The sequence below is a fragment of the Terrapene carolina genome, unplaced genomic scaffold (genome assembly GCF_002925995.2).
Source record: "Terrapene carolina triunguis isolate 2854851 unplaced genomic scaffold, T_m_triunguis-2.0 Scaffold58, whole genome shotgun sequence".
Taxonomy (NCBI): domain Eukaryota; kingdom Metazoa; phylum Chordata; order Testudines; family Emydidae; genus Terrapene; species Terrapene triunguis.
The window spans coordinates 47,977,791-48,000,185 of record NW_020664409.1 but is presented as its reverse complement, the minus strand read 5'-3'; the positions used below and the strand labels follow the sequence as shown (position 1 = coordinate 48,000,185).

Genomic DNA, 22,395 nt, shown 5'->3' with positions numbered 1-22,395 from the left:
ATAAAGGAATAATCATTAAAGCATAAGATATGTGAATTTAGAAAAAGGCCATTTTAATTCTATGAAACTATTCCCATTTTCTAGATGGGATTATAAATTTCATATGAAGACAAGGTTGTCTCTGCAATTAAAACTCCATAGTCTTCCAAGATACGGGAGTTCTGCATGAGATGGGGTTGGGAGAGTGAACCATGGAAAGTTTTAATCAATCTATTAAACTGCTTTCTCTGTGGGGAAAAAAGAGGTTTAGTAGCTCTTGTTATCTACCCGATGATTCAACGTCAGAAAAGAATCAGTAGATGAAATTCCAAAAATTCACAGTCTGAATTATGTCTGTCCCCATGTGGGAGCACTAGAGGGGGAGAAATTACAGGGAGCTATTTACCCTCTCGTACACCTGCTCAGGAGACTTCAGAAAGCTAATTTACGGCTCTCCGCTGCCAAGGTGGTTAGAACAGATTGGCCCAGTGAGGGAATGTTTAGATGGGTGTGGCTTTATTATCTGGCCACGGGACAGTACTATGTAGGCTGCTCTGGGGGAGTACAGCCTAACTCTTTTTATACCATTCTTAAAGAGGTAGGAAGGACTACCTCTAACCCATAACACCCTTCCCTCATAATAATAATAATGACAATGACTCTGGTGGCACTGGGACCTAGACAAGCATGACTTCAAGCACTGCCACTTAGTCCAATACCCCCCACTCAATGTGTCTGTGTCTAATGCAGCCCATAAGGTACAGCAGTTGTGTATTAATTTTAAAAGGTAATCCCAAATTAATGTCTTTTAGTTCCTGAAGACTGGTTTCATGTTCCCATTTATCCTAATGTCCATGTAAAAAGTGTATCTATTTTAAACTTTTCCCTCTTTGCCTCATAAAAAAGGGGACATTAGTTAAAAAAGATAAAAACTGATCAACTATTTCTGGGCATTTACTCCAGATTGTCAGCATCACAGAAATGTTATCAATATTTAGCAAGATCGCCACTACCAGTAGACATTCCAACTGAAACGCAGAGATGTATGTTTTCAAATCTATTCCATAGTTTACTCATGATGAGACGTGCTTTGTACTGTTCACACTTTCTGACTGTTGAGCAGAAGTGCTTATTTTCTTTTGAACTGGCCTGCAGACAACTACAGTGTGTGTTAAAGCTACAGTTCAATGAAGGGGGCAGATATTTGTGAGGAAGTACAGCTTTGTGGTTAGGGCAGAGTACTCAGAGATCTGGGGTCTAACTCCTGACAGACTTTCTGTGTGGAAGTTCCCCATCTGTAGAAACCGAAACAGGGATAATAATATTTCCCCTACCACACAAGGATGTTGTGATACTTAATTCATTAGGCTTTATGGAGATGCTTTGATGCCATGATTAAAGCAACACAGAAATGTATAAAAACAAAGCTCTCAGGTTTGCATAATTAGCAACCACTGACAGTGGAGCAGATTTTCCACTCCACTCCACTCACACTTTGGGGATTTCCAGAGTGAGAGAGTCCACTCCAGCTATACAACCAGCCTACCTGGCTCCTATGCCATATTTCTTGCAGTCTCCAGCAGTGAGGGGCATATTGAAGTTAGAGAGGGGGTATGGCTGGAGCACACTCAAGTTGTATTCAGCTGGAGAACAGTTTCTTGGGAACTGGTGCCAGCTGACACACGGTAGAGCTGCCCCCAGGCTGCTCTAACCAGTGACTAGAGTTGGGCAGAGAATCAGGGAGCTGTCATAACCAGATGTTATGACCATTGTTTTCATCCACATATTCAAAGTTTCATTTATTCAGCAAAAAACCAAGAGTTTTCCTTTTAACGCCTGAGTTGGTAAAATGAGGTACAAAAATTACCAATGTATATGGGAGGCATTAGCTGCAAGTAGGATATGTTTCTCATTTAAAGTACTAAAACATTCAAGAGCAAATTTTCAAGTCTGGTCTCTATATTTTTATACTTAAACTTTGTGGTCATAAATATTTACATGTGTAGCTATAAATATGTAAAATACTCAGTGGCTTGTTTAGTATTCAAAGTTGCATACATTTGATGACTCGTGGGTAGAACAAAATGTTTCTCTCTCCAGTGTTAACAACTGGCTTGGTCTGGCCATCTGGTTGGAGACCAACATACATCCCGCTGTTTAGCACAGATTCTAGACTCACAGATCCACTTTCTAAGTTCTTCTCAATTTTAAAGTGACAGTATACATCACTCGTCCCCTAAAAAAAATGAAATATATAAATGTGAGTTCAACAATTGAATGTGATATGCAGTTGGAGAACTTTAAAATAAAAACTTGAATATTTGTGTCAATTCAGTTTGTTTTTTAAGTTTTTACCATACTGCTAAGTTGTCTAACTGTTCCATCCTATAAAGATAGCCTCAGGTTTGGACCTGTTTATTCCTTTGTGATCAGAAATAAAGCTATAGTGATCCGAATAAGGGAAATATCATGCATGATACAGAGAGTTCTGATTCATGTAAAGGTTTAGGCAAAGGCTAAACTGTCTTCAAAGCAGAGTTTCCCAGTTCTGCAAGTTTTATGGCTGATGGGAGATGTAAATGTCTCTATTTTAGACAACAGAGGGTAATGCAGTTTGATTATTTTACTGACTTTAAAGATTTTATTCCTTCTCTCTGGCATTGGCAAGTTACTTAAACATTTTAAAAGGCAAATATGAACAAGAACTGCTTACTGTTCCATTACACTTGCCATCCTTGATCCTCAGATACATTCTTTGGTTTTTCAGACTTTCAATCATGCAAACTCCAGAGCTGATTTTATGCACTTTCCAATAGGATTCTTCAGATTGCTTTCCTGCTCCACTGCAGCTCCCATCAGGCCTGAGGCAGAGAGCCTGGTAGAGACTTGTGGTGAGCAGAATTATGGCACCATTGTGGAACACACCCTACAAATCGATAGATAAAAATATCCATTTGTAAATTACGTGGCTTCCTCCACCCCCTTTGATTTTTCACCTTGATACACTCCATCATCTGGCAGTAGTTGTACCTTTACACTAGCAATTAAGCAGAAGATGTGAATTGTGTTTTTTAAACCACTACAGGCGCATTTCTATGTATAAGGTGGTAAGTGACTCAAGTACATTTTTGTCACAAGTCACATAAGCGTTCTTTCGACTAGCAAGCTGTTCTCTCCTTCTATGCAAACAATTTTCCATCCAGCTCTGTTGTGTGTACAGCCATGTTTTGGAAGTTTTTTGACTATCTGTGACTTCCCCAGAGTTTACATCATGATGTCTCCCTGTTAAGCTGTTGTTGCAGTCTTTAGCTCCACCTAGTGGGAGGAGATCACTCTTTCAACTTTCAGTTTGCTGGGATGTGTTCAAGTACAGTGGGCTTTACAAGAATAAACTATTTGCAGTTTAGTTTCCTTCATCTCTCTCCCCCAACCTTACCTTCACATGCACAACAAATTCTTTCGAGAGTCCTGCATAGCCTACTGTATCATCCGCTACTTTGCCTTGAAGACTGAATGTAATCATGTGCCCTGGACTCCGGGCTGATTCCAGAATTGCACAGCGATTTGGCTGAACATGAACTTGTAACTCACAGAGAGTATCTTCATTGTCCTAACACAAGAAAAGCGGGAATAATCAATTATATGAACCACTAGATATAAGTAATATGAAAGAGAAGTCACGCCATGGGGTCTCTATTTCTGCACCTCTATTAATTCCTTATGGTGCCATAAACATATTGCTATTAACCATGAAGATCAACCTAATATGGAAATTCTCAAATTTGTTTTTGAGCTTGAAATTCTAAAATTAAGAGGCCTGAAACTGGGCACAGAATCTTGAAATAAGACAAGCCTGTTATCTATTCATAATTATGTTCATTGGGTACAATTTGTTTCCTGGATTCTGCTAGAGAAAGTCAAGCTAGGAACCGCCAAAGGCAGAACTTCTGCATTGAGTGCAGGTATAACAACTAACATACCCGGACTTCTAACTGCAGGGGTCTGGGGTCACCTGGTGCAGCCCACAAACCGGACTGAGTCAAAAAAGAGGGTGCAAGGTCAGGGCTCCCAGGAAATGCACTCAGAATATCTCTCAGGTACCTTTCACCAGCAGCAGCACTGTGGCCCCCCATATGAGGGTTTATATTGCTCTCCCTGGATAAACATCTAGGGAAGGCAGCAACCCACAGGGATCCAACCAGATGGCTGAATCAGGCTCATTATTTGTATTTGTCTGGTCAGAGTGTAAAGGGCTGTGGATTATTTCCTGGTCCTTTTGCATGAAAGACACTATACACAAAAATACACATTGTATTGGATTTATAACAGAGCTGGGCAAAAATGGAAAGTTGCAAGATTTCAAAGCTGTTTTCATTTCACATGGTTCAAAGTGGACTGTTGCTTTTTCAAAAAATTCATTACGTTTTTTAATCTAACACAGGGGTAGGCAACCTATGGCATGCATGCTGAATACGGCACGCGAGCTGATTTTCAGTGGCACTCACACTGCTGGGGTCCTGGCCACCGGTCCGGAGGGCTCTGCATTTTAATTTAATTTTAAATGAAGCTTCTTAAACATTTTAAAAACCTTATTTATTTTACATACAACAATAGTTTAGTTATATATTATAGATTTATAGAAAGAGACCGTCTAAAAATGTTAAAATGTATTACTGGCACGTGAAACCTTAATTTAGAGTGAATAAATGAAGACTCGGCACACCACTTCTGAAAGGTTGCCGACCCCTGATCTAACACATTAAGTTATCTCTCATTTACTGAAAACTCAGGTTTAAGAAAATGAAAAATGTCAATAGCCATTTTAATAACAGCTTTGATAACTTTTAAAATAAATTAAATAAAAAGGTGATAAACCTTTTTGCAAAAACATTTTAAAGAGTAAATGGTTTGTGAAACTTTTTGTTTCCAAGAAAGGCCATTTTTGCATGAAAAAAAAAATCCTTTTCATTCAAAACATTTCAACCTCCTCTAACTGAAGCTTTTGAGAATAAAATAAATCATCAGGTGGACTTTAGACGAGACTGTGAAACAAGAGAGCCACAGGACTTTTGATTAAATCTGAAACCTATACAAATGTTTACTATATTACAGTACTGTTTTACAACTACACAGCACCTTTCTTCCAAGGATCACAAAGTGCTTTAATCATTAATTAATGAATCCTCACAATTTCCTTATGAAGAGGTGTTTTATTACTATATGCAATTTAGAATGGGTAAATTTAGGCAGAGACTTTAAGTGGCTTGTCCAAGATTAAAAAAAAAAAAAGTCAGTGACAGAGGTGGAAATAGAAGGAAGGAATCCTTTCACCCAGTCCCCTAGTTGTAATGATGTTGAGAACAAGAGAGAGCTGTTCATTGCTGTGTGGAACAGGAACAAGAAGAGTTTGCATCATTTATTCTGTGGTTTGAAGCCATTCCCAAATAGATGCCCAATTCTGCAAGGTGCTGAGTAAACTCTTCTCCCACTAAAGCCAATGCATATTATATAATGGAGGCTTTGACCACTAGGTTACTCACTCCTTAAATAAGGGAAAGAAAAACACAGTTGGTTCCATCCTCAATAAAACACAGTTCTATCTAAAGGAACCACCTTCCACAGCTCCACTTGCCTAATCACATGTTGAGAGTGCTGTGACAGAGCGATGCTGGGCTTGGCTTCTAGGAGGAAGACTCTTTCCTGTTGAGTTCAGTATCTCTACAGGAGACGGGAGAGAAGAAAGAGAGAGAAAAGGGACAGAGGCCTTCTCTTGTCCAGTGCAGAAAGTCCACTGGTGAAGAAGTTAGATAAAGGAGGGAGGCAAAGAGGAGAATAGGAAAGCCTATTTCCTGAAGATCTCAAGAGTTTACAGGGGAAGATGGAGAAACTCCCTTGGAAAGGGTTCCTGGGCTTCACAGGAAATGTGATGAAAGAGCCTCACTCCTGCAGCGCTCAGGAGCTCCATTCCTTAAAAATCTCTCTAACATAGAGCTCAAGAGCTTTGCAGATTGACGACGGGATGGAGCAAGGTCTCTCCTTTCCCACCTCCATACTGACGTTGCCTAGGCTGTATTTTCTGGCCCTTAATCTGCCGGTTGATTTGACCAGGGCTGTGGAAGAACCCGCCCCATAAGTTGACTAAATGGGATCCAGTTTCTTTGGTTCCCACCTATAAGGACTTATAAGGTTTCATGTGCTTGACTTTCCAAGAAGCTTGCGGTCACAAAAACATGCACGCAAGCAAGCAAGTACAACCAGTACTAATCTGTTGCTGTTGACAAAAATCTACCTTTGAGGAGAGGATGAGTGAGCAGGGGATCAAGCTAGGCTTGGAACATTAACTTGCAACAAGCCTTGAAAAGCAGGTTAGTTACAAAAAGTGAGAGGGAAATAAATGGATATTTACAATTAGCACTTGGCACTGATAATTATCCAAGGAGATGCCAGGGCATGCCAGATATGTTGTCAACATTTGACTAGCTGGTATAAACAATGAAGCACAGCTCATAATGTTCCAGGTTGTATAAATCAAATCCTTCTCAATAAGCCATTAAAAATACTAAGTGAGATACAAGAGGAAAGAGTAAAAATAAAAATAGATGGGCACCAAAGCAGAATCCAAACTTTCCTGATCTTTGGCAAGTTCAAACTTCAGATTTCGGTTTTGCAACTTGGCCTCATCTCTGATTGGAAGTAACTGCTACTTATATGGAGATATACCTATCTCATAGAGCTGGAAGGGACCCTGAAAGGTCATTGAGTCCAGCCCCCTGCCTTCAATAGCAGGACCAAGTACTGATTTTTGCCCCAGATCCCTAAGTGGCCCCCTCAAGGGCTGAACTCACAACCCTGGGTTTAGCAGGTCAATACTCAAACCACTACGCTATCCCTCCCCCCCCCCATACTTATTAGAACAGAGAACAAAATCTGCATTATATTTAATAAATTAATAAATAATAATAATAATGATAATAACCATGAAACAATTAAAAGCAATAAGGCAATTTCGTACCATTCCAGTGACATAGCCATTGTCAAGAGCAAGGGCAATATGTGGCATCTGATGACTCTTAAACACATGTGCATTTCTTTTGACAGTCACGTCAAAGAGACCTAAAGAGTTTGGGGGAGAAAAAAGGTAAAGCCATAGATGTATTCAAACTCATTTTTACATCTAATACCAACAAGTGATTTATGATTTTGCAAAGACATTATCTGACAGAGAAGAGGCCGAATTAAAAAAATTAGTAATTAGAACGGAGGAAAAAATTGGACTCTGATCAACAGATCTCCTCCCAATTCATTTCGGGAAGCTCATAAAGTCACTGCTTGAGAGCTATCAGCGAAGAGCTCTCATCATATACTTAGGGAGAGATTATCACCCCAATTCTGGCACCTGTGCACCTGCTAAAAGGGCTGGAGCAGCATAGCCCCGTATATGTAAAGGGAGGATTCCCCCAGCACAGGCAATATGGAAGACAATTCCCAGCATAGAGACGTGCCAGAGTGGGCCTGGGTGCAAGAGGTGCGGGTTTGGGGCAGGGTGCAGCACACAGCAGTACAGAGATTCTAGGCATCACTGTGGCTCATAGGGCACCCCAGAGAGGCTGCCATAACTCAGACAGACTCCAGGACCATGTTATTCCTGGGGTCTCTCCAGTCCCTGTAGCAGCCCTGGATCAGGAGGGTGCTATGGTGACTGATAGTCACCTTATCCCCTCCCTCCTGGGCTGAGTTCTGGGTTGTGCTTCTTAGAGTACAATGTTCAGTGCTTTCCACAATAGAGCCTTGATCCCTAACTGGGGCCTCCAGGCACTACCACATTATAAATAGATACATAAATAACATAGTACTTTCCCTAAATGCCTGTAGCTCCCACTGATAGCAATAAATACAGTGAGTCAAACTCATCCCCAGTGTAATAACACTGTGAGCCATTTCTCTCCCATAGGCCTTTTCTATCACTCTGATGGGCCCGCTTGCAGTGCAAGGTACTACTCAGAATGGCAGAATCTGGCCCAGAGATTTTATCTATTGAATAATTGTATTCTATTCATAATAAAATAGAGCTGTTGCGACCTGCTGTTTAGTAGTTAAAAAATTAAGTATATTCATTCAATGAAGCAAGGCTGCATGCACCGTATGCCTATTTAAACTATTGTTCTAACTAGATCAACTAAATTCAAGGTAATTATCTCATACATGGGGACATCTTGCATGTTGGCAGTGTTCCTACATGCCAGAATCAAACCATAGCTCAAAAAATAATAATCACAATGGCACTTCTCTTAGTGCTTCCAGTTAGGGATAAAAAATCCTGAAAAATTAATAATCCCTGAGCCAAATCCTCAACTGATGTAAATTGCAATTACTCCATCAAAAGCACTGGCGCGAACCTAATCTACACCAGCTGAGGATCTGGTCCAAAGTTATTAATAAGTTGTTCCTTGTAGTCCCACCAACATTTGAAAGGCAGGAAAGTTTCAGCCCAAGCAGCTTCCACTAAAGCTGCTTACTATGAAAGATAAGTAGATGGTGTTTCTTTCTGGAAACTTAATTCCTAACTGTGAGCACAAGGAACAGTGCCCCAAGATGAAAAATTAAGCTACAAGTCTCACATCAGCTTCCGTTGTACAGAGCTAGTCTCACTGCCCTGGTAAAGTAATGTGCATGTGTTTAACCTAAACAAACGTTCAAGGGAAATTTTGAGGGGTAGAGACGTGTTCTTCATGCCAAAAAGTGTATGTAGATGTGTGCCTACATTTGACATCACAATTGTGCTAGCTGCGTGCTCTATTTACATGGCCATTTGCAATAACTGTGTGTGCAGTTGTGGTACCTGCACAATTACACAGAGACTGAAAATACTACTCACTGAAAATTAGAAAATGACATGCATGATGATTTTACTTCTAATGTGTAAAATTAAATGTACAGAAAGTGCTATAAATTTAATGTGTTTATGTATTTAAAAACTTCCATACAGAAGTCCACATATAAACATGAAGGAAAGTGTATGCAGATGCAGCAGTCCACAGTGAAGCAGACAGCAGTGTGAATTTGGATTCTGCATGCAAAATGATTATGAACTCTGTGGTGTCATGTGGAATTGAATCAAACATAATCCATCAGTCAAAGCCATAGTGTTAAAATTTGAACAGATTTGCTTATTGCCTCAGTGCAGCCTAGGAGACCTGATTCATGTAAGGAGGTTGGTTTGGAGGTTTACCCAGTAGGTCACAGTTTATAAATCATAAAATGAAACTCCCTGTGGGATTTCCAGAACACGCTCATGCTGGGTAACTGCATTTAGGGATTTGGAATGCTCTGAAATTTAAGGCAATACTTAGAGATTTGATTAATTCAACATTCTGAGTCACTGAATAATTGCACTCCAAGAGCAACCATGACAACTAAAAAGGGATCTTTCCAAAAATAAAGTGAAACCCATATTCCATGCCTATCAGATTATATTGATCTACCTGTGGACTGTCCTGCATGGAGAAGATTACTTGAGGAGTTATTCATATGGGTGTTTTCTGCCCCAATTTCTCAGAGACATTCCACAGGTAATTGCTGGGAATTTGCTCATTGCCTTGAAGGCTCTCTCAAATATGTCCTTCAAAGTTCTGTTCTGTCACCCCTTCTATTCAGAGCATAGGTGAGGCCAATCAGGAAAGACCTGAGACACTTTGGGTTGCACCGCCATAATGTAGATTATGCTTTTAACCTAACGTTCTCAAACCCTTGTAACACAGTACTTTCTCCTTGCCAGAGAGAGCTGAGGCTTGAATGGGAGTGAGTTGGTTGAAGCTCACCCAGATAAGATGGAAGTGATACTGGTAGAGAGGAGGAAGCATTTGGAGCTGGTGGCTGGAACAGTATCTGCCCCAGTTGTTGAGAGGGTTTTACCACCCTTACCATGGAGGTTTGCATTCTGGATCACTAAACCAGCACGTGAGAACTAGACTCTATTTAATAATGAGACACCATTGTGAGATGTTCTTTTACAACAAAACCAAGTGGCTTTTACCATTAATAGTTTTAAATGCATTCAAGAGTAAGAACATTCATGGTTGCTATCCTCTGCTCCTGTTAGAATTAATTTTGAATCTAATGACACCTGCAATGATCTGATGATGCCCTCCTTCCTCATGCTGTTCACCCACACATCCCCATCTGGCAAATATTTTACCATATTTGTCCTTCTTGTCACCAAGTGCATCAACTGTGCCATCTGGACTGAGGCGTATGAAACCACGGGTGAGCCTGTTGTAGAACTGAAGAGTGTTGCCTTTCTGAAACTTCCATCTTTCAGCAGCCCACTAGTTATATTTTTAAAAGAAGGAAGAAAAGAGCCCTTATGAGAAGATACAGGAAGAAAACGTCACATACAGAAAAACTATTGACCTGATTTTCCCCAGAACAGATTTTGTATACTGTCAAATCAATTTTTGAAAAGAGAAAAAGTCTTTACGTTTTCCTCTCTCTTGAGTTCCAGCTCTTGCCCTGCAGAGATAGAGAGAATGTGATCAGTTTACACAGTATCCTGGCCATTCTTTGACACAGTCACGGTGACAAGGTACTCTCTTCTGCATTGTTTTATGCTTACTTGCAGAGAAGGTGGTAGTGTCAGTGACATTTAGTTCTCTTACAATTTTACCATCCTCTTCCCCTTGATCTAGCCACCTTTGGAGAAAAACAGAACCCATTCTGATTATATTGTTTTGATCTCAAACCCAGCAATATTTTTGTCACAATGTTTACACATTACATTTTAATATTTTGTGCACTGAGGCCCTGTACCACCAAAGCACTTAAGCATGTGCTAAACTTTAAGCAGGTGAGAGTTTCCATTGACTTCAGTGGGACTGTTCACTTTTTTAAAGCTATACGTGTGCTTAAGTGCTTTTCTTGATCAGGACCTAAAGGCCCAAGCCAGCCTGACTACCTGGAGATCTCAACTAGTGATCCAATGTTAGGGATCAGTAATAGCAGATCCACTGACCACACAGTCTGCCACCAAAAGGCTTCTTCAGGAAGCCCAGCTATACAGACTCTTAAAATCGTCTCTCATGAAGCAAATTTCTTGCAGGCAACACCATCCTCCCCACCCCCAACCCATACAGGTGTAAACTGTGCCATTAAAAGTAAAAAAGGCTTTATTCTCTTCTCACTTACACTGCATAAATTAGAGCTAACTCAGTTAAAATCAAAGGAGATGAACCATTGTAAAAGTGATGTCAGTGAGAGGTGTATCAAGCCCTTCAACCACACACAGGATTTTTCTGTGCAAAACAGATTTCAGCAGTCTCTGAATTATTTATGAAACTAGCATTGTATTTCAAGCTCTCTCTGTAGCAGTTCATCTCACCTACAATACTGAATCAAAATTAGGTCACGCTAAGAGGAGGTGCTCTATCAGATGGGCAGAAAGCCCACATGCACACATAAATCAATTTCAGGGTGCACATCAATCACTCAAAGCTGTCTTGGGCACTTATTTATTCACTTGTAGAAGTGAAAGAAGGACACAGAATTGAGGTGCCATTGGCAAGTTGTAGCTGGATTCATACGTGACTGGACTTTACTAATTCCTAATATTTCTACTGATTTTTATTAATATCATTTTCCATAAGCTATTTGTGAATTAATTGATAGTAGATAAAATTAGAAATGAGCATAGGAGTAGAAGATTCAGAACAGAAGAGACCACAGGGGAAGCAGCAGGGAAATTGGGATTGCTTCAAGTTCTGCTGCTGCTCAGTGACAGGTTTGGGGTGGACGGGGAAGGACCAGCCGCTCAGATACACCTCAGTGATAGCCATATCATGAGAACCTAAAGCCTGATCCTGAGTCCACTGAAGTAAATACCAAAGCTCCCATTGGTATTGTCAATGGTGCAGAATTACCCTTAGAGAGAGAGCAACCCACTCAACTGAAAAGTGTTGCCTTGGATATAGGGAGAGGTGGATCAGCTGATGTCAGATCCAAAATATCAGATGAGGGGATGTGCCAGCCAGCAGCTGCTGAATGTTGTAACAGGTGTGGGGTGGAGACGCCTTATATAGAATGTTTCAATGCTCAGTCAATGGTTAAATGTATCAGAGGTCTGAAGTGACCAGACGTTTTACCATCTTATGACTGTTTGTTAGAGTATGTAAAAGGAGTTGGAGCATCTCAATTCAATTCTCGGGGGACAAGCACTTCACAAATCACCCCTGACTGGAGAAGTCATGAACAACTAGTTGTTATTACAACATAACCCATTTGAAAACATTACCAACCTGTGACAAGGAAAAGAATAATCCAGGTCTGTGACAGGATCCTGGACTACAATCTTCTCCAGAAACCATCCATTTCCTATGAACAAAATAAAAACAAAGTACATCCTAAAATGAAAATTCACTCTGTGTGTGTGTGTGTGTGTGTGTGTGTGTGCACGCACACACACACTCATATATTTGTCCAGATTCTGATTTAAATTACACCAGCTTAAATCAAGGCAAACTCCACTGAATTCACAGAGCTATATCAATGTCAAACCAGTTTAAGTCAGATCAGAATCACACCCAGTAACTTTAAACACAAATGAATATAACATTAGCACCGTGCAAGGAGTCACTCCCTGATATATAGTAGTGCTCATCGTTTTCCTGTCATTACGTTAGGGTCCTTGTCAGGGTTGAATGCTTTCAGAGCAACCCCTGGTGAGCCTGCACGTGTACCGCTCATAGCTCCCACTCAGACTCTTGCAGGCAATTACCAGACCAGATTAGGTCAAAGCACATACTCCCTTCCTGAGGGGTCTGGTTTATTAATTATTTCCACAAAGTGTAACTCACCATTTTAGTCACTCAAGTTCAGATGCTCTCTGGATCCATATAATCATCCTGGCAGGTTTTTCTTGCCCCTGTTCAGGAGCTTCCCCCCTCCATCACCCCAAGTCCCATTCTTGGAGCTGGGTTGTAGTTCAAAGAGTCACTCCCTCAAGAGAGGAGTCCCCCAGCCAGCTCTCCTTCTTGGAGCTGGGCTTGTAACTTAGGACCTGTAGGTCCTTAGCCAGCTTCTCCTTCAGCTGGCCCCTTTTTCCCAGTTAGTCCTTGGGTTCAGCAGGCAGGCCTTCTCCTGCTATTAAGAAGGAGCTGCTCCCCTTTCTAAAGCTCATCTCAGTTGGCTGGAAGAAAGTGGACCTTTGCCCCACCTGCCCTACTAGACTCCTGGTCCTGGGCCCTTAAAGAAACAGTAACAGGATTTCCTCTCAAACACGACTTATACCCAAGACCACTTCCTCTTGACCAATATCTCCTAGGTCCTTGCATACCAGACCTCCCAAAATCTTAAAGGGCCATTCCACATGATGGAGGTAGGCTGACCCCAGGCACCACTACCCTTAGGGGGACAGACCTCCTCATCACAGTACAAGCTATTGTAAGGAAAGAAAGATTCACTTTAAAAACTCTCCGTTTATAGTCACATATGCTAGAAGCACCAGAGGTGTTAAAAGTGGACTGTTGCAGGCTAGCACGGCCCCTTATCCCTCTCATTTAAAGCATTTAATTTATGTATTTGAGAAGATATTTTCTTAGTCTTCTTAATTCTTTAATATTTTGGTCAAATTATCAATAAAGCTGAACATATCTGTATTTTGGATACAATTTGGCAATAACACTGCCTTCAATTTTTTAAAACCTTAATTGGCAGCAAAGGTACTCTCCATTCCTGGCAAGTCTATGGCATTAAATGGTGCAATATTCCCTTGATGAGTACGCATTGTGAGAGACAGTGTAACTCCATGGAATATTTCAGAAGTCCAGGAAGCTGACAGTTTAATCATTAACCAATCTGAGAGGCCCACACTGACAGCAACTCTAAGGGATTATATTGACTGGCTCAAAGCGGAATGAAGAAAATTGATTGTTTGACACTACTGATCTTGGCACATGGCTGTTTCATCATTGCAAAACTCCACGACAGAGAGCCATGTTATAATGTGCAGAAACGTCAGAGGATAGCAGGCATCTGCCTGAGAGACACTACTGCAGAGGAAGAGTTGATGAGAATGGAGTTCATGAGAAAATGGAGATTTTTTTAAGATACAGTGAAACCTGCCATGAGCAACCATCCAAATGATTAATTTAAAAAATCAATTGCTTAGAGGAAGTGGCTCTTCCAATGAAAGTGGATTAAGACTGCAAGACTGCATTCAATAGATCTGGAGACACTTCCTTTGTCTCCCACTCATTTGTTCAACTTGTCTACTTCGATTGCAAGCTCTCTACGGCAGGGAATGTCTCACGATGTTTCTGTACTGGGCTTAACACGTGGGGGCATGATTCAGTCTGGGGTGTCTAGGCATTAGTGTAATACAAATAGATAAAACAAATAAATAATAAATAATAATGGTGTGGTCTCTTAAGACAGGAGGTTGCATAATAAAAACTGCCACTGAAAAACCTATAGCAGGTTGTCTGGAGGAGTGGAAAACTCAAGGATTTTCCCCACATAGGGTTTTTCTTGAGCCATTTTCCCTTCTAACTCTGTGGTTCTTAGGGATTTATCCTTAGGAAAAGGAATTGCTGGGAGGCTACTCCCTTCCATTTGACAGCCTGGTTCAATAACAACTATGTAATCATTAACTGGGTCCTTTCTCAGCAGTTTAGAAGAAGCCACAGAAGGGATCCAGAGCAAAATATCACAGCTCCCAGTCATGGTTTTCCTGGATTTCCATGTGAAAATCTGGGAGTAAAGAGGGAATAGTACTGTGGAAAGAGACATCTCATCTAACCTGCTCCACCCCTTCCTCCCCCAAGAGGTCACCATGCTCTCTACTTGCTGTGTTCCAATCCAGGGGCATCTGTGCAAGGCTAATGAACAAGAGAAACTGTGACAGAAGTGCCACTTCTCCCCTTCCATATGGAGAGGGGTTGGGATGTCCTCCACAAGTGGATTAATGTGGGATGATCTAGCAATGAGTGATATCTTACTGACAATATATGGAGATATACCTATCTCATAGAGCTGGAAGGGACCCTGAAAGGTCATTGAGTCTACCCCCCTGCCTTCACTAGCATGACCAAGTACAGATTTTGCCCCAGATCCCTAAGTAACCCCCTCAAGGATTGAACTCCCAACCCTGGGTTTAGCAGGCCAATGCTCAAACCACTGAGCTATCCCTCCCCCCAGTCTTGTATACATTGGAGGGATGAGTGGAAGGAAGGGAGACGGGGAGGTTAACTGTATTACTGCCTGTATCTAAAATATCAAGACAGAATAAACTGACACCTCTACTAGACACTCTGGCCCAGACCGTCTAGCATTGATCTGCTACAGTGTTTGGTATTCAGGGACAAATAAATCCAAGTCTTGTGCTCATAGACAATTTGGTTCATAGCCCATATTTCCATTAACTGTGTGTGTACAGTACCTAGCACAATGGCCCTCAAATCCCTGGTTGGGACTGTCAGGCACTACTGCAATTTAAATAATAATGATGCTAATAAATTTCATTTACAGTGATAGACCATCTCCAGAAGACATACAGAATAGAGACTGTACAATGAAATATTCAAAGTGCAGAAAAGACAAACAAATTCAATTTTTCAAACGGGAATGACAGAACTATAATGTGCAGTACCCTTTATTTAAAAGTAACTTTTTAATACAATTATTTGGACTATAATAGAGGTTAAGGATGATTATTTGGAATTTGTGATGGTACCAAAATGTAACCTTTTCATTTTAATGACTGATATTCTTGGAACCCTTTGTCTCCCCCTATAAAATACCTTGGTCACATTATTTCATATGAATATTTTACAAATACCTACTCTAATTTCACAGAAAGCTGTGGTCAGTATTCAGTTACTATATGTAGAGATTTCTCACCTGATCCAAGTCCATTGTGTCCTATAACAATCTTGTACAAATTTCCAAGGTGCACAGCTTCAAGTAGGAAGAGGTCAGTCTGCAAACCAGCCAAGAAAAGTGCAATTAAATCTCTAAAAGAACTCCCCATCCAATGGGACCCATAAAACCTACGGTATAAAACCTGTGAAACTCTTCTATGAAGTATGAGCATCCCGATATGATCTATGAAATAATGTATGATAATGTCAAAGCAGACAAGCAAAGCTGGTTTCCAGGACCAACAATTATGACTAAAGAACTAATCCTGATCACTTTGCTTATGTATGTAGTCCTATTCAAATCAATGCAATTACTAGAGTGAGGAGAGCAGAAACTAGCCCAAAATTTAGTTAACAAAACAATCACAAATTGTAATATAACTTAATATCAGAATATAGTAAAATATGTATTTTACTGAAGTTATTTCTTCTCTCCATATATAGTATTTAAATAATTAAGAAATTTTAAAAAACAGTATGCACTTTACCTAGACAATAATTATTATGGATTATAATTTTCCCCAAAATGTCAATGCAAATGTTTAAAAAATAATTTTGACTTAATTGTGCAGGTTTTCTATGAACTTTGCAGTCTACCAGTGATCTTTGCTAGTGTAAGTCCCACCTTGGCCTGTAGCAACCTCAGATCTTACAAGGTAGAGAGCTAGAAAGGACAGACAAATGGATCGGGAAGTATGCTTCTTGTCACTCACTTGTCCTTTTAGAAATTTCCTAGGATTCTTTGACCTAAATAGCTGTCTGGAGCCTGTATCGCCTTCTTCCCCATGGATGGAAATATAGACATCAGCTTCTGTTCCGGCATTCCACAGCTCTCCTGTTGTGACATGCACCTCATATACAGTCACTGACAGTAAAAGAAGACAGATTTTTTACATTACAAACACTACCATAGTTATAGTAATATCCAGTTGTAAAGCAGAGTGACTATACAGTCCAAATACAGCTGTATCAAGGATCAGCTATCATGTACTTTTCATTCATAAAAAATTCCATTTAATATTAAGTAAAATGACACACAAACTTGTTTTGATTTTGTGTGCATGCTGTTTACCGCAGGTTGGTATTCCCAGTGGCGAATGCAAATTGAAAATCAGCTCTAAATGCACAACAGTATATTTTTGTCCTACAGCACCACTTACAGTCATTATAAAGCAGAAAAGTAAACAAAGTAAATCCAAGATTAGCCTCAACATAAGCAGTCAGACCACAAATATTCCAGACTGCAGCCATCAACCTTTTAAAAGCACTGGTTAAAAAATAAATTCTAGCACCATTGTCTCCACTTTACAGCATCAAATAATGCTTCACTGCTTTAATATTTCAGTGCTTCGGGCAATAATAATAGTAGATTATTCCTTTATTGCATTTGATGGGGAATCTTCTTTAATCACTTTGTAAGTTTGGGAGGGAAGGGAAGGGCTATAAATGAAAACTGTAACACCTTTGGGTGTTTAATACAAAATATGTAATATGACATAAAATAAAACTCCCAGGCAAAATACTGGGATTAAGAATGGGAATAGTAATGTATGGGTTATATTTATGCAGCTATAAATCTGAAGAAAAAAGGCAGAGACATTAAAAAAACAGATAATTCAAAATTAAGATTAAATATAAAAGAAAAGAAAACAGCTGAAAGTATAGAATTACATTGTTCAGGCATCCAAAACAACCTTAACTCTGTTCTCTAGGCACTGCCATCTTCCCTTCTTTGTTTTATTTTTAGATCAAAGACATTTTCTATGGACTTTGGGCAGTCGACAGCCTATGGTTGAGAGCATTTTAAATTAGGACAATAATTGCTCCAATCCCTGCTAGGGCCAAGAAGTGCCACATTTCCAGGGGAAGATGCTACTGTGGGTGTGTGCGCAGGTATGAGCTGTGTGTGTATGTGAATGTGAACATTCTGCCATCTACCCCTCTAATCCTCTGACTGGGAAGACGCGAGCTTCTTTTGCCATTTGCAGATTGTAAACACTTCTGAGTTGGTGTCAAGTATCAGAGGGGTAGCCATGTTAGTCTGGATCTGTAAAAGCAGCAAAGAGTCCTGTGGCACCTGATAGACTAACAGATGTATTGGAGCATGAGCTTTCGTGGGTGAATGACATGCATCCAATGAAGTGGGTATTCACCCACGAAAGCTCATGCTCCAATACATCTGTTAGTCTATAAGGTGCCATAGGACTCTTTGCTGCTTCTTCTGAGTTGAGACCTTCTGTTTGTACACTCCTAATACAACAGAATCATTGTCAGAGTTCCCACACACACTCTGAACTCTGGGGTACAGATGTGGGGACCCACATGAAAGACCCCCTAATCTTATATTCTACCAGGTTAGGTTAAAAACTTCCTCAAGGCACAAATTGCTTTCCTTGTCCTTGGACAGTTTTGCTGCCACCACCAAGTGATTTACACAAAAATTCAGGGCAGGGTCACTTGGAATCCCTATTCCCCCAATCTTGTTTGAAGTCTGTTTTTGAAGTTTTTTGTTCAAGTATGGCTACTTTTAAATCTGTTATAGAATGTCCAGGGAGATTGAAGTGTTCTCCTACTGGCTTTTGTATGTTACCATTCTTGATGTCTGATTTGTGTCCATTTATTCTTTTTCGTAGAGACTGTCCAGTTTGGCCAATGTACATGGCAGAGGGGCATTGCTGGCACATGATGGCATATATCACATTAGTAGATGTGTGGGTGAATGAGCCTCTGATGATGTGGCTCATTCACCTACACATCAATTTTCAAATAGAAACTGCAGAGCTACAATTCATTTGAAAATTTAACACCATTAATTTGGGCTTGAATACGGACTGGGAGTAGCTGGCTCACTACAAAAGCAATTTTCCCTCTCTTGGTATTGACATCTCCTCATCAATTATTGGAAGTGGACCACATCCACCCTGATTAAATTGGCCCTGTCAACACTGGTTCTCCACTTGTAAGGTAACTCCCTTCTCTTCATGTGTCAGTATATTTATGCCTGCATCTGTAATTTTCACTCCATGCATCTGAAGAAGTGGGTTTTTTACCCACAAAAGCTTATGCCCAAATAAATCTGTTAGTATTTAAGGTGCCACCGGACTCCTCATTGTTTTTGTGGATACAGACTAACACGGCTACCCCTTTGATACTTCATACCTATTTTATGGGTTTAGCCAGCCACGCCTTTTGGTGTTTCTCTGCAGCAAACATCTAGTGTATGAGGGTGGGACCATGGTCATGCCTGCTCAGGATCCTGGAGCACTGTGGTTAATGCTGGCTAGCCTTTCTACATAGTACTCCCTGAGCCGGTTATGGCTGACAGCTATGTGGCTGTATTGTTGGGGGCAAAGGGACAGAAAGGACTTTTCTTTCACCTCAAGGGCAGGTATGATTAAGCTTAAATATTATTGTGTTAGGGTCCCACACTATATGCCTTTTTCATGTCCTTCTGCCTCCTCCCCCACCTTAGCTCAGCCATAGATAACAGAGATAGCACAGCTCCATACCATCCAGTCAGCTATTCCCAGTCCATGTCTGTCCCAGTGCACCTCCCCCCCTCAACATGCCACCTTTGGAACTCCTGGTCCTCCATGTCACCCATCTCCCACTTCCCCAGTCTACGTCTGGAGTCAGTAGCAGGTCCACTTAAATTTAAGAACATTTTAACGTATTGTTTAGCTTTGCTCCACACACCCATGAAAACAGCTCTGTACGAGTGTGGTCTATGCAGCATCCACAGGTAACAGAAAAGGAAAGAAAATAGCAATTATATTAGTCAAATACATGACATATTTACAAAACTGCAATTCCCATGATATTCCGAGTAGTGTTTGTGGTTTGTACATGATGGCATCATGATAGTTATATATGTTTTTTTGTTTCCTGATCTTTTTTATAAGTAAAAAAACAAACAAAAAAACCTTGTGAGGTTTATTCACCATTGTTCGAGTTTCCAGGTGGAAAGTAAACAGGGCTGCCCTTATCTGTAAAACATCAATGAGACGACCCTAAGTCTAAAGGACTTTTGAAATTCAAGACATTTGATCAAAGACATTGCAGGTCCCCTCCCTGTTACACCTCCAGGTTAGGAGCTGCGCATGCCCAGCCTTCACAAGGGAAAAGACCAGAGAAAAGCACTGCAGCTGTCAAACAATAATAGGTAATGGATAAAAAACAATCAATTGAATTCTACGGGTGGCAGTCCGTGACTTGAATTGCCTGATGCATTATTTCGCCTACCTGGAAGAACAGGCTGGCCCCGTCGCAAAACAGGAAGCTCCTGACAGATTTCGCCATCATCCTGGTCCTGCGCCAGCCATCGGTGGGCAGGGAGAGAAAACTGTTCTCCTGTGTAAAGGTTCTGCAATTGCACCTATAATAGCAATGACAATTATCATTTGTTTAAGTCACTTAGATTCCAATCCTGAAGTCGGTTCTGCTGGGGCAGATCTCTCAGCCTCTGCCAAGTCCTACTAGCATCAGTGGGGCTCCACATAGCTGCAGGGTTCTGTGCTAGCAGATGTTATTGCAACATCTGGAATTAAGATGAAAGGCCAGATCCTGGCTCTTGCTCTGGCCCGTTTGCAGCTCTGGTGCCATAAGGGAGCCATGAAGGCCTCCCGGGGGGATAGCCCCAGTGCAGAAGTGGTGCGGGAATGTCATAGGCAGTCCTATGCTACTCTCCTATGCAGCCTCTAATATAGAGCCATAATAGGGAAGGGGCACCAGGAGTGGAAGGGAAACAATCAATGTTTTGTGCTCTGACTATTCTGAGCTGCAGACCCTCCCAAAGGCAGCTGGCCAAGGGTGTCATATATCAGAGTAGCACGAGCAGCTCAGCATCCCCCTGGCCAACCTAGGATTAAGGAGGTGCGAAGGTGACATAAAGCCGCCTCTGCCCACTCCTCACTCTCCTGGGCTGAGCCAACTGCTGCTTCACACCGTTTAGTCTGACATGTCCCTTTAATTGTAATATAAGGGAATCCCAATTATTGGAAAGTCTTACTGCTGCCCACTCTTTCAGGGCTGGAATACTATGTTTAAAAGGAAGTAACTGCAAGAGGTTCACCACAAATGTTGGTGAACCAAACTCTCTAATCTTGCTTGAAGAAAACTGGCAAACCCAAAGCCTATCATTATCTCCTGTGGAAAAACATGTGGGAGGGGAACACTTCATGCACGTGAGCGAGGTAGCACCATGCTTGAGAGAGGTGTTTGTAGCCATGAATAGACCTCAAACCATCTTAACGCCGGGAGATCCATAAGGAAAGCCACAGATGTAGGGGTTTATGCATGGAGGGCTAGCACTTCTGTGGGGCTGCCCAGCAGTGTAGCTCATTACTGCACATTTGTAGCACAAAAGTAATACAACGTGGTCTCTTGATTTCATATCTGGAGGAGAATGTATGGATTTCCCAGGAGATAGTGCTGACCAGTTTGTCTCCCCAGACTACTGCGTTGTTCCCCTCTCCCCAGATTCCATAGCAGTGAAGGACCATACTGTGTTAACTCTACTGCACAAAATGTGGGGGTCTTTGTAGAAGATATTCGGCTCCTTTAGCCCCTCCCTCCAAAGCTGCAGAGCGGATGGAATGATTGAGCCCTCGCTGATGGACTGCTGCCTAAAAGCTGCTGTGGTTTCAGGTCTTGATCCAGCTGTTTTTATTTCAGATGAGCCCAGGTAAGTAGACAAAAAACAGACTTTGTGAGCCAAGAATCAACCGTGTACACTGAAGTGCCATTGATTTTAATTAAGTTCTACCAGCTTGCATACGTGGAGGCAAGGCGAGGAGGAAAGAAAAAGCCCAAGCTCCTTTTCGTTCCTTTTTTGCCTGACTTTAGTTTCTCAATTTAAATAGATGCACCACACAGAATGCGGACCTTGCAGGGTCTGTTCATAGGGGCTGCTGGAGGGCCAACATCTGCAGATTCATTTAGTGGGTTAGATTATATGTGACCCAAATAAATAATAAGTAAATAATAAATAAATATATCAATAATCATTCCCTGGATGACAGCTGCTCCCCTCTTCTAGTAGCCCCCTCCCCTAAATATAGTTTAAGAAGGGCTGGTGGCCTGCCCCTCCAACCTTTACTAGTGTTTGGATGGGGGGCATGCAATGGCTGCTCTCCTCCATTATGAGCTCCTGCCTTCCACAATCCTTAAAGGGTCTTCTGGCAGATAGGAAACTTCAGGCTGCCCAAAAGCCAACAGGAGTTGGGAAACACTTTGACTCTGTCTGTCAGCTATTGAGCTAGAAGAGGTGTCCCATAGTTCCTAGGGCAGAAGCTAAGTAACCATCTGGACTCCCTGACAACCTAGTAGTTATAAAACTTCTCCATCCAGGCATGCAGTTACTAGGAAAATGTGGTCAAAGAATGCTGCCCATACATGGACCTGGTGCACAAGATTATAACTAGGTTGACTTCAATGGAACTGCAACCATTGGTACCACGTCTGAATCTGCCCTCAAACATGAATTATAATGATAAGCTCTTTTCATCTG

The 22,395-nt window shown here is 41.2% G+C and overlaps 1 protein-coding gene across 1 annotated transcript in view; it reads right to left on the bottom strand.

Annotated features, from left to right (window-relative positions):
- LOC112107192 (lipoxygenase homology domain-containing protein 1) overlaps positions 1 to 22,395 on the bottom strand; it is a 198,931-nt gene that overhangs the window by 143,209 nt on the left and 33,327 nt on the right. The window contains exons 5-15 of the mRNA XM_026659537.2: positions 20,130 to 20,262; positions 16,601 to 16,752; positions 15,868 to 15,946; positions 12,267 to 12,342; positions 10,592 to 10,668; positions 10,457 to 10,488; positions 10,175 to 10,304; positions 6,992 to 7,092; positions 3,416 to 3,589; positions 2,693 to 2,905; positions 2,038 to 2,215 (exon numbers count right to left, since the gene is read on the bottom strand). Of these exons, the coding sequence (XP_026515322.2) occupies positions 2,038 to 2,215; positions 2,693 to 2,905; positions 3,416 to 3,589; positions 6,992 to 7,092; positions 10,175 to 10,304; positions 10,457 to 10,488; positions 10,592 to 10,668; positions 12,267 to 12,342; positions 15,868 to 15,946; positions 16,601 to 16,752; positions 20,130 to 20,262 (1,345 nt within the window). The remainder of the gene's footprint in view (positions 1 to 2,037; positions 2,216 to 2,692; positions 2,906 to 3,415; positions 3,590 to 6,991; positions 7,093 to 10,174; positions 10,305 to 10,456; positions 10,489 to 10,591; positions 10,669 to 12,266; positions 12,343 to 15,867; positions 15,947 to 16,600; positions 16,753 to 20,129; positions 20,263 to 22,395) is intronic.